At 45.4% G+C, this 12,767-nt stretch overlaps 3 protein-coding genes across 3 annotated transcripts; all 3 read left to right on the forward strand.

Moving 5' to 3' along the window:
* Window positions 1-2,080: 2,080 nt before the first annotated feature.
* On the forward strand, window positions 2,081-2,374 carry DEU56DRAFT_699037 (uncharacterized protein; the record flags this gene model as incomplete). The annotated part of the gene is made up of 1 exon (XM_041347288.1): window positions 2,081-2,374. A coding segment is annotated over one exon (294 nt), but the record flags the coding sequence as incomplete, so codon positions are not given.
* A 132-nt stretch (window positions 2,375-2,506) lies between these two features.
* DEU56DRAFT_919713 (uncharacterized protein) lies at window positions 2,507-5,159 on the forward strand (the record flags this gene model as incomplete). The annotated part of the gene is made up of 7 exons (XM_041358318.1): window positions 2,507-2,728; window positions 2,786-2,986; window positions 3,026-3,079; window positions 3,134-4,493; window positions 4,549-4,833; window positions 4,884-5,089; window positions 5,148-5,159. 7 exons carry the CDS (start codon window positions 2,507-2,509, stop codon window positions 5,157-5,159), a joined length of 2,340 nt encoding a protein of 779 aa, XP_041201305.1.
* Window positions 5,160-6,725: 1,566 nt separating this feature from the next.
* DEU56DRAFT_919714 (uncharacterized protein) lies at window positions 6,726-10,614 on the forward strand (the record flags this gene model as incomplete). The annotated part of the gene is made up of 17 exons (XM_041358319.1): window positions 6,726-6,758; window positions 6,805-6,990; window positions 7,167-7,267; window positions 7,318-7,456; window positions 7,522-7,578; window positions 7,633-8,216; window positions 8,267-8,524; window positions 9,064-9,120; window positions 9,169-9,241; window positions 9,292-9,553; window positions 9,598-9,622; window positions 9,678-9,766; window positions 9,899-9,907; window positions 9,961-10,014; window positions 10,067-10,087; window positions 10,138-10,382; window positions 10,438-10,614. 17 exons carry the CDS (start codon window positions 6,726-6,728, stop codon window positions 10,612-10,614), a joined length of 2,370 nt encoding a protein of 789 aa, XP_041201306.1.
* Between the last annotated feature and the right edge of the window lie 2,153 nt (window positions 10,615-12,767).

Genomic DNA, 12,767 nt, shown 5'->3' on the forward strand with positions numbered 1-12,767 from the left:
TACATTGCAGGTCTCGAGCTGAGTGGACATTCTAGACTGCCTGAAGCGTGGGGAGTCTGTAGTGTACAAGGGAAAGGGACATCAGTAATAAGTAGCGCGCGATATGGTGCACGCGGTCCGAGTATAAGCGCCTCAGGATAACATGACGGTGTGAAAGGTGTTGAGGATTTTCGGATGATTTGTGAAGAATACGTGAATGCTCCGCGCTGTGCTCCATCTCTTGGAGCATTCACTTTTCAAATTCAAATAGTTGATGATGGATCGATGACTTTCCAAATGCCAAGCTGAAAACACCCTCGTCGTCAGTCTGGGCGTAAGTCCAAGAAAACACCAAAACGCGCTAGGAGTCCTACTCCAGTGTTATCTCAACCCTCAGACTCAGAAGTCCCAACAGAAGTTGCAGATTCGGACGCAGATGCGGTGTATCGCGACTTTAATCCATGGCATACGAGTTCGATGGAGCAGAATCTTTCAAGGACGGTGAGTTGCAAAGGCTTTCACAGACGTCATGATTGCTGACAACCTGGCACACTAGGGAGCAGCATCCTTCGTTGCTATTGAACTTCTATTTCGGGTCGATGGTATATCCCCTCAGCACTCTCCGATGCACGACCTCGAGTCATTTTTCTACGCAATTATTGTCATCTTGATGCTCTTCGTTGAGCCTGGAGTGAAAAGGAGCGCTGAGTACTGGAAGGATGCTGGATTGGAGCATTGGTGGTACCCAAACGACTGGAACCTTGCGGCGAAATGGAAGTACAGCACTATGACGGCCGACTTCTCTTTCAATGATAGCATTATAGGCCATGTCTCTGGGTACTTCGATTGCTGGAAGCCCTTGATTCACAAGCTTCGATGTGCCATTTTCGGTACCATGGTGGTCGAGCACATCTCTTCTTCCCCCTTTAACTGTCGTTACAAGAACACCAACCCTATCACCTACGACACCATGATTTCCATTCTCCAGGAGATGGTGCGACTTGGCAAGGAGCAGGACATTTTGGAGCGAGAGAACCCCACAGAGTACAAGGCGGGGTTGGGAGATCAATATTGGGAGGAGGATGAAAGAGACATGGAAAAGAAGCAGCAAGGATGGGGGAGTCGATTCTCCTTGAAGCATTCAGAGGATGTCAACGGCCGTCCAATCCAGTCTGACGTTCAGGTCAGTTCCTCAGATTTGGTCTTCACGCCTGTTGAGACCTTCAAGATCACCGACACGCTCGATGAGGTGGTTGTTCAGGTTTACAGCGACATTGTTCAAGAGGAGTACCCTCCTGATCCATATCATCTTCAAAACCCGTCCCCTGGAGGAGACATGCCCAACTTTGTGGATCCGTCACTCTGCACCTCAGATCTCCCGACATCATCCTCTACAATGGCAGTTGACCCACTCCCCTCTCACTCTGGAGATCCTCGCCCTCCTGTCCAGGAAAGGCCGCAGAGGACTAAAGATAACGACCGTGATGGACCACCTCCTGCCAAAAAGTCGCGTAAGAGCTCCAAACCATCACCATCAGAAACATTGCCTACTAAGAAGAAATCCAGGAAATCGAAAGCAGGCGGCTCCAGCGCAGCAGGTCCCTCGCATGCTGCCAATTCGAGGGCATCAACACGATGCTGAGTGGTTACCAGCTGAGAAAGAAGCGATTGGGTCAAGAGGGCGGGACGCAGCATCCATGAACTTTCAGGGCATATTGAAAGTGGCTTCTGGTCGGTCTGGACAAAGGTGACGCTCATATGTTTGCTGCATTACTCTATTGGATTAATACATATCTGTATGGATACTTGTACACTTTTATATTGCTAGCTGTACTTAGTGGCCTGCGCTTCTTATAACCTTGTACTAGTCCTGTGACGGTGAAAGAATTGCGTGTGAAATTCTGCAGGCCGCTGCACAGATTCCCAGGCCTGCTTGGAACATATCTTATCATAACCCTGCAGCCCAACTACTACTACGCAACCACTCAGAGGTAAGTTGTTTTTGGGCATTGTAATATAATCTAAAACTTATTTGCCTCATCTACCAAGCTACAACTTGAACATGGCATCTCTACGCAGAGCTCTTCAGCAGACTGTCCATGATCCGGAACGTACATGTCCTGCTTGTGGAAGATCAGACTTCAAAAGCACCAGAGGCGTCCTGAGTCATATGTCACAGGCTAAGGGTTGCCAGTGGTATCGCAAGGGCAAGTTACGGGACCTCGGAATTCATGACGACGCTAACGACGACACAGAGTTAGAGCCTTTTGTAGGGGAGGAGGAGAATGCTGATGAAGAAAATGGATGTAACGGTGACCAGTGGGACCCCCAGGAATTTATGGAGGAATTCCATGATGAACAATTCGACCTCATTCCCATCTGTCCCCCTTCTGTACCGTCACCTAATGCTGAAGATCTTTCCGGCCAGGAGCCTCCACCGCTGGCAGGGCCCTCAAGAAGGATGCTCAACCATGATGATGATCAATGAGTGGTGATCAATCATCCCACTGCTGGGAGAGTTATTCAAATGGCCGAGACATTGCATTCCAAGTGGAGGAGGTATTTTCTAGGGGAAGAAGGCGGGGTATTGGACAGCCAGGGAGATGTTGTGATGCAGGATGTTGAGGAAACGGGTTCCATGAACAAGTATGCTCCCTTCGCCTCAGAGATAGATTGGCGTGTTGCTCAGTGGGCTGTTGTTGATGGTGTTGGACATAACTCTCTAGATCGTCTTTTAGCCATTCCTGGGGTGAGAACGGTGCTTTCCTGATTTATGCTTTATTTAATCTGTACTTGTGTATGCTAGGTCGTTGAAAAACTTGGAATATCATTTCACAACACCAGAGCAATGCATCAGACCGTCGATAGTATCCCTGCTCGCGCCAAATGGAAGACTCAATACCTTTCCTTTCCTGATGCTCCAGATGACAAGCATCTTATTCAGTACCGCGATCCACTTGAGGCTATAAAAATGTTACTGGGGAATCCGGCTCACACAGATCACACGGTATACAAGCCCTGCAAAATATTTTCTGATCATTCCAAGACAAATCGTATATACAATGAGATGTGGACAGCTAAATGGTGGCACTCTGTTCAGGTAAGTCGCCTAGCTACTCTAATATTCCAATTTTGCTAATGGGCCTTAATAAAGGCACTACTACCAGAGGGAGCGACGTTAGCCCCAGTCATAATCGCCACTGATAAGACGCAACTCACACAGTTCTCTGGGAGCAAGTCCGCATACCCAGTATATCTAACGTTGGGCAATATTTCCAAGGCCATACGTCGAAAACCCTCAGAGCAGGCATGTGTCATTTTTATAGGCTACCTTTCTGTTGACAAGATACTGGCCTCTCACCTCACTCAGAAAGAGAAGTCATCGAGAATACAGAGACTATTCCACGACTCCATGAGAATCATACTAGAGCCGTTGAAGGAAGCCGGAATGAAGGGCATGGAAGTGACTGGGGGTGACGGAAAGGTTAGAAAGGTGCATCCAGTTTTGGCTTGCTACGTCGCGGACTATCCGGAGCAGTGTTTGGTGACTTGCACCAAGTATGGCACGTGTCCTAAATGTCATCGATCGGCAGATGATCTGAACCTCAAGACTCCTGGAGAGAGACGCACACAAACCTGGACCCTTGGCGTTATCAAAGAAGCAAAGGCCTCATCACCTTCCCTACACCAGTTTCATTCCAAGTGTCAAGCCTCTGACGTGTCAGGAACTGTTCAGCACCCTTTCTGGGAGGGATACCCATACACCAATATCCACCTAGCCATAGTGCCAGACGTCCTTCACCAGCTGTATCAAGGCGTATTCAAACATTTGATTTCCTGGTGCGATCACCTATTCCATCCCTCAGAGCTTGACGAGCGCATTAGAGCCCTTCCTCCATGCTATGGCGTACGCCACTTTCAAAATGGCTGGTCGGCTCTTTCCCAGATATCTGGCAAGGAGCGTAAATATATGGCCTGTATTCTCTTGGCATGTCTTATTGGGAAGGTGCCGCGCAAAGTACTGGTGGTATATTGTTCTCTGCTGGATTTTATTTACCTTGCTCAGTATCCCAGCCATGATGACGTCACTCTTGGCTATCTTCAAGACACCCTTGACACCTTCCACAAACACAAAGATATTCTGATATGCCTTGGTATTCGAGACCATCTCAACATACCAAAAATCCACTCCATGGTCCATTATGTTGAGTCCATACACTACTTCGGCTCCACCGATAACTACAATACAGAGGCGTTTGAACGTCTACATATTGACTTGGCCAAGGACGCTTGGAGGGCCACTAACAAGAGAAATGAACGCCCCCAGATGGTCGCTTGGCTTACAAGACAGGAAAAGGTCGCACTATTCCACCAATATCTGGAGAGGCAGGAGAGAGAAGAACAAGGATCAGATCATGATTTGCAACATTCCCCTCAGACGATTTCTCTAACAAAATACCCCTCACACCAAGGGCAAACCTTACAAAATATAATGCTCACTCATCGTTGTCCAGGTATACTCACAAACAATGCATAATATGATCCTCATACTCACCTATTATTGTCTAGGTTTGGTTGACGATCTCAAAGTGTTTCTCAACAAATGCCAATCCAAAAGAGCTGGCGCCACTCTCTTGAGTAGAAGGACAGTTGAGTTGAGTAATGTACCCTTCGACAAGTTGGACGTATTTCATGCCTTCAAGTTTGCTCGTGAAGAATTGGGAGATGATGCTATAGATATGAAGCAGGAAAAGGATTGGGTACGAGCACATCCATCTTCTGCAAGACTGGAGGAGTGTTTTGATACAGTGATTATCATGAAGTCGGACCAGTGTGAGTCTACAGGAGTTGAAGGTGAGTTTTGACGCATTCATAATTTAGCTTTATATCTTATGCTTCTGCAGGAACAGGTGTCGGTCGCCTCCGTCTCATATTCAAACTACCCAACACAGTGTATGGAGCTATAGACGCTCCCACATATTGGCCAAAAGAACCTTTAGCTTATGTGGAGTGGTATGCTCCTCTTGCTAATACCGCTGATGAAGATCACAAGATGTATCAAGTGAAAAAGGCACCTCTCAGGAGAGGAGGGTCTCCTCCTGGAGAAATTGTATCCCTTAGTTCTATACGTCAGAGTTGTCAGCTGATTCCTTGCTTTGGATCTGCAGAAGTTCCTATAGCATGGACTTCAGGGACGGTATTAGATTGTTGTAGTAAATTTTGGTTGAATAATTGGTCTAGTAAATACGCATATCAATCCTTATGGTAGTTTCAACATCTTTTCTTTTAAAACTTTGCTATATCATTCTATTGGCTACTATAATAGCTATAATAGATCTTGTTGACAAAATGACAAACAATATAGGTCTATAATTACTTGTTAAGTTATATAAAGTCAGGGTTCTCCCACATAACTCTATATAGCCGAAGGGTTTTTCCTGATGCCACCACTGGCAGGTAATTGTAGTCTGTTAAATTTATTCGACCACTTCTACTACTGAGACATTTTTCTATTTAGATACAGGATCTCCGAGCGCGACTCCGAGTCAAACACTCGATTATGACGTGGCGTCCGATTCTATGGGCTTCAAGTTGTGAAGCAGTAATACTAATACTACGTAGTATACTATACCATTCCGTTTCCATCTACAAGTACACTAGTAGTACATACTTTGAATCAATGTTTGTAAATGCCGGCTTTAAACTTACTAGTTGTACTTCGTTCAAATTGAAACTTAGACTCGGAGATCATACATCACAGCCAACTTGAAGAGCTGGTACCAACTTCTCGAGTTGCTCGCTGTAGCGCGATGTGTGGTGCTATGTCGCGCTGTAGCAATTTTATATATACCGTCATCAATCGCTATACATTGCTACAGAAGTCTGCACCTGCTGTAATATGCTGTAATATGCTGTAAGCCGCCATGGTAACTGTGCTAAATTTAGTGTTTTGCTGATGCAGAGAGAGCTCTTCCAGGCGCAGTGGGAGATTCTACTGGATGCAGAGTTTTTGGAGGTGTATAAACACGGTATCGTTATTTTGTGTTGTGATGGAGTTACGTGTAGGTTCTACCCAAGGATATTCACTTACTCGGCAGATTACCCAGAGAAGTGAGTCATTTTTAATGACAAAGTCAGAAGCTAACGAGACCAGAGCTCTTATCGCAACTATCCGTCAACTAGGTGGATGTCCCTGTCCAAGATGTTTGATTCCAAAGAGTCGACTGCACAATCTTGGTATGACTCGAGATAGACAGCAGCGCACTACACACCAGCGCTCAGATGGCGATCAGGAACAATTGGTTGTCGCCGCTAGGAAACTTATATATGAAAAGAATTATGGAGTAGACAGCACTGCGGTAGAAAATCTACTGAAACCTTGCTCTTGGGTGCCAACCTATGTAAGCAACTTGATTGATTCTTTCAGCCAAGCTGACAGGTTGTCAGAACACCTTTTCTAAGCGTCTTAGTTGTCGAGGCTTCAATATATTTGAAGTGCTAGTGGTGGATCTTCTTCATGAAGTGGAACTTGGAGTTTGGCGCTCACTCCTAATACATTTACTTAGGATTATACGTTCTATTGATAAAGATCTAGTGCATGAGCTAGACAGGAGGTCTGGTAACTTTTTCCTTCTCAATGAGATGAATGCTCATTTGTTATGTCCTCTCATAGATACCGACTGGTTCCATCATTTGGACGATCTACTATAAGAAGATTTACCGCGAATACATCAGAGCTATCCAACATGGCGGCGCGTAATTTCGAAGATCTCCTCCAGGTACGTGCAACGTGTAGGCTAGATTAGCTCCGCTGATTTTCTGAAGTGTGCTATACCAGTATTCGATGGTCTTTTTCCCGCTACTCAAAACCAGATAGTGCAGGACCTTCTTTTCACCCTGGCTCATTGGCACGGCCTATCAAAGCTCCGCATGCATTCAGATTTGACATTGGATATCCTTGATGCAACTACTACCGATATCGGCAACCAGCTCCGTGACTTCAAGGTCAAGGTATGCTCAGTCCACAATGCCAAAGAGCTTGACAAGGAAGTGAATGCACGTTCGCGCTGTCAAGCAAAAGAAGCAGTTTGTTGGACCCAGGCTGGCAAGAACAACAAATCTGTTACCAATGGCCTCCTTACTACTACGACGGTAGAGGAACCGGTGGATCGCAACAAACTTCGTAGGACAGTTTCCTTCAACCTGCAGACTTACAAGATCCACGCTCGGAGACTATGTGTCTTGTATTCGACACTTCGGAACAACCGACTCTTACAGTACTGAACCGGTAAGCTTTGACAATTGCAGCTGTACTGATTATCTGAAGCATCTGGACAGGGAGAATTGGAACACCGCACTGGCAAGAGACGATATCTTAGAACAGATAGGAAATCCTTCATACGCCAGCTCACTCAAATTGAGCGTTGCCAAACCCGTATTAGGTGTATCAAGAATCGTCTTGAAGAACCAAGAGCTAGTGAGGCGGCAGATAGTATGACTTACGAACCCTGAATACACCACCACATTGGCCTGAGCGAGAAGTCAAATGACGACATTGGCTCTTACCTGCGGTTGCATGAAGGTGATCCAGCCATGAAGGTACGTATTTTTCTACCAATGTTTCATTTATAGCTGAACATGCTTTCATTATAGAATTACTTTTCACGCCTAAAAGAGCATCTTCTTTTGCGCATCCTGACATCTCAACCAGGCGATTCATGTCAACAAGCGGAAGGAGGAACAGATCAAGTCCTCTTCAAACACAATCGCATATATCACCATAACATTGCTCGCTTCAACTACACAACTTACGACACGCGACGAGATCAAGATGTCATCAATCCCAAGACCTCACACCGCGACATCATGCTTCTCAATAGCACTAGCGATAATAGTGATTGTGGTGGGCGCTATCACTATGCCAGGGTGCTAGGAGTGCACCATGTTAACATTGTGTATACCGGCGGTCCCTATCATACTGCCCTTAGAATGGAGTTTCTTTTTGTACGATGGTATGAGCCAGTGGGGCATGCTAACCCTGGCAGGACCGCCTTGGATCGCCTTTATTTTCCTGCATTGGATAGTGAAGATGCCTTTGGATTTCTAAGTCCAGCTGATGTTATGAGAGCTGCTCACATCATCCCTTGTTTCTCCAAAGAAATGCGACACAAGGATGGAAAAGGCTTGTCAGGCATAGCCGGCGATAAAAGTGATTGGTGTCAATATTTTGTCAATCGGTGCGTATGATCAACCTTCTTAACCTTTGCTTTACTGATTTATAACATAGATTTGTAGACCGAGACATGCTGATGTGTTTTCATTATGGTTTAGGGGTAGGGCATGTATACTCTCATGAAGAGGCGCTCAACCCTCCTCCCAAAACTATCAGTCTCAATGAGGCCCCCTGCAATGAACACGTTGGCGGAAATGAATATGAGCCGGAGGATGCATTGGAGGACGATCACACAGGTGTTGAAGAAGGAGATATATTTGACCAGGAGAAAAACCAGAGTTCTGAATTGATTGTAGAGGAGTTAGATGATATGTTTGTTCGACATGAGTATGATTATGAACCCTGATAGCAGTACTATAGGGGAAGTCATTTGGAATGAACTATATACCAGCACCTCTCTAATGTTCAAGATCACCGTCATCTGATTTTGCCTACTACTACTGGTAATACTGTCCAACATCCGCGTCCAGCAGTATACTGAATCATGCGGCACAGCCACTACAACTACAGATAAACAAAACCTGCGCCACATCAACATCGACGAAAGCTTCGTGCATTTTGGAAAGATTATGCGTGCTATGATCTCGTATCTATCTACCTTTTATTGTTGATTTTCCAATTCTCAAAATCTAAATCATAACATTAACAGCATTAATGCCGGTATGTCCATTGATAGCCTCTCATCCCTGCGCTTCAGACCGCGATCGATGCCTTTAACAGAAGAAGATTCCGCTGGACCGCAGTACACCTGCGTGGCCGACGCAGTTGGGGCGGTACACCCAAAAGGTAAGAAGGTGAGCACCCATTACTTTTGATATCATTATATCCACGCTGACTTTTACCATATACAGGGTGCCACCTCTAGTTCCAGACTTTACAGTGCAGGGGCTGCAATTCGACCTTCTTAAGTCGGTTTTTGCTTTCTAATAGTAGCGCTTTGACTCTGACATTGGCAGGAATGAGGTTTATGGGGAATGGGAGGAGTTTGTTCATCTGTCCGGAGCCACCTACTACTACAATAGGACAAGGGTGAGCACCAATTGCATGTACACATTTCACTTACTTTTTTGGAAATGTAGAAAGCATACACTGGATTCAATGTAAGGGATTGCTCTAGTGATTGCCTTGACAAATTCGAAGCTTGGGTCAAAGCAACGCGAGCCCGAGCACATGAAGATCTCTTATTAGTTGCTGAGCCGGTGAGGACTCAGAATGTGGATGGGGATGTCTACCTCTATTATCTGGTGGCACTGGAGGCACGCATCATCGGCTGGCTGGAAACTTTTGATGGCACCCATCTTTTCAGAGAATGCGACTCTGCCCGCCAATGGAATCATAAACGTATGTGACCTTTTTATGTCTCTACCTGACCTTACATTGTGCAGGACTCGAACTGGAGGCCCAATTTTGGTAAGTGATCATAGATGGCGGCATAGCATGATTTATTCACGAAACTACACAACAGGAAGCATGTAGAGTTTTTCCCCCGAGACTTCAAGTTGGATCACATCTTTCTACGACAATTGCGAACTGAACTTGATTGGTTTCACGCAGGTGAGTTCTATAGCATGCAGCACTGAATAGCGTGACCTGAATAAACAACAGACGCATTGACGTTAGAAAGTTCCACCTCGGCGACTATATTTTCCAACAGGGAAACTATGGAGAAACTCATCAATTGATTAGCCAGTCTCGGTATGTTCCCGTGTGTTGCTCTATCTTATCGCACCTTGATGACCGGATATTAGATGATCTTTCAGAATCTGAAGGAATCATAACAGAACCAGGTGTTGCATTGCTTGGTTAGTAAGCCTCTAAGAACCGATGATTATATACTTATCTCATTACCGACAGGTAGACTATATCACATGCTTCGTCAGTTGTCTCCTCATCTTAACAGACATTGACACTGAGTACTAATACAGGCCATCATCAATACCTGAACTACTTTGGCCAACCTGAAGCCCGCCTATTACGAACCCATTCAATGGGCCCAGGGACTAGAATGCAGGGACCTTTTCCTTTCATACTTACAGTTGCTATGTTATGCCTTCCAGTTTTGGTTCGCGAACGCCTTAAGCAGATTTATGTAGACGGTCTGGTCAATTATCTTGACCTCAAAGACTTCATCAATGACTTCAACATTCAGAACAATGCGCAAATCACCTTGGTAAGTAACATTTCAGATCATGGAGGATTTCTTGTCATTTAACACCCTATGACAGGCAGGGGTCATCATGGTGATCAATGCCGGTTTCCTTGCTGTACAAGGTGTCGGTACTGGATTGGTCGCAGAGTCTATGTTGAAGGGATCTATCATTTTTTGTGTGGGCTGCCTGTTTGCGGGCATGTTTAATGGTGGCGGGCCTGTACCAAAGGTCCTCAATGTTGCGGCCAGATGATAGAGAGTAGCCATTGAGTAACTATGGGGTGTTACATTACATAGTCATCCAATATCATCACCAAGAATTGAGAGGCGGATGACCAAAGGAGTGAGATGATGAACCTATGCTTAAATGTCACCCAAAAGGCCAATGGTAGCAGGCCCACACCAAAGGCCGTCAATGTTGCGGCCAGATGATAGAGAGTAGCCATTGAGTAGCTATGGGGTGTTACATTACATAGTCATCCAATATCATCACCAAGAATTGAGAGGCGGATGACCAAAGGAGTGAGATGATGAACCTATGCTTAAATGTCACCCAAAAGGCTGGCGATAGCACGCCCATACCAAACGCCCTCAATGTTTCAGCCAAATCATAGAGAGTAGACATTGATTAACTATGTGGTATCTTACAGTCAACCATTAACAAGGTTGGTCCTGATGTACTTTGTTTGTACCATCTTATCAAATGTAACTAGACAAACCTAAGACTCAGTGATTTCCTGATGAATGTAGTGGGGACGAGGACAGTGTGCAGGCAGATATGGCGGCAGGACGTGGTATTGACAGAGAACGAACACGTTGGAGGGGGTAGGGCAGTGCCTAGGGTAGTGTCCGATTACTTGGGTTGTTGGCGATTGTGTGTTGTACCGCCCTGGAACGTTGTGCATGTGGAGGAAAGGAGGAAAGGGCGTGGGAAGCCGCCCGCCCTTTCACAAGGTTTGGAATAAGTCGGGGGTTGCAGGAAGTGCCAGCTGCTAAGAGAGGGCGGGATGTATACCCGAACAGGGCTTACTCTTTTGGGCGGGGTAGAGAGAAGAGCTGTAAGGTAAAATGGGTATTTGGTGCGTGATTAAACACTGGTGTTGGAGAATTACAACACCCAAGCCTTATTAAACTTGGTGAGACATGTAATCACCAAGCTTTATAAGGCTTACTTATTGGGAAGGCCAGGTGCTTTTGTGTGTGTGGACAGAATGGTATAACTTTACAGGTCAGTGTGCTACTGGACAGTAGCACATAATATTTTTTGTCACAGTGTTAAAATATTGTACATAGCACAATTCTCTGTGGGCATCTGTGGCGGTCTGTACAGGAACTAACAGAATGAAGTGTTATTGTAGTTAAGTGTACAGAAGGGACTAAGCTGTGCATCTTTTGTTCTGTACAGAACGAAGTAGTTTGCTGATGCAATGGAATGTCGAAACGACCACCAGCTGCCAAAACTCACTCAAAGAGCAAGGGTAAGGGTAAGCAAAGGTGCATCGAGGATTCAGGAGATGAGGAAGATCATCAGCAGGTAAAATGTGCAAAGAGGCAAACACGCAGTAGGTAGACGGGTGAATATTTTTGTTGCATAGTACGTTCCTGTCATCTTATTGGCCTAGTACTCATATCTTATTACAGGACTCCTTCACTTTTCCATTCCACTCAGCATTCACACTTTCACACTTTCACTATGGTTCTCTGTTCAAGTGTTTCATTTTCTCTTCACAATGCATGCCTTACTTCCAGATCCTGCCCAATAGATGAGTGGACTCATTGCATTGACGCGCGTTTTGTACATTACAGTGTATTACAAGTTCTTGTTGCTTCGTATAGATTGATAATACATCACATTGCATGAATATATCAGAGTGATACACAATATCTGAACTATCTACATGATGAACAATTTCTGAACTATCTACACGATGAACAAAGTCGCAAGCTGAAGTATGACGTAGACGCATATGTTGATCGAACTTCGCATTCCCTAGGATGGCAATACATACTGAGCCCGGCAGCCGATACATCCGACGGTATTGATACCGCAGACATGACCATACATAGTCATGTCTGGGCTGAGTAATTTTTGTGATGACATTTGAGTAGGACGATGACCTCAAGCGCTTGACAAGACTTGCGTGACTACTCTACGACATCGCGCAAACATGTCTTCTCTCTGAAGGGGGCTCGCTCCAACATGTACGCCGCCACCAGTAAGAACAAATATGATAGTAGTAGGGCGATTTCGATTTCGATCGTGAGATGCCATCGCAAGCTGCAGGACGTGACCAAATTTCCGTTTCGCTATTGTTAGCTTGCATGGCTTGTACATTCATGATCTGCACAACTCACTCAATGTCTAGTTGCCTTTGAACACAATTACCGCATATTGCATGTTCCTGT

This window comes from Suillus clintonianus (genome assembly GCF_016758775.1).
Source record: "Suillus clintonianus strain FC179 chromosome Unknown DEU56scaffold_178, whole genome shotgun sequence".
Taxonomy (NCBI): Eukaryota; Fungi; Basidiomycota; class Agaricomycetes; order Boletales; family Suillaceae; genus Suillus; species Suillus clintonianus.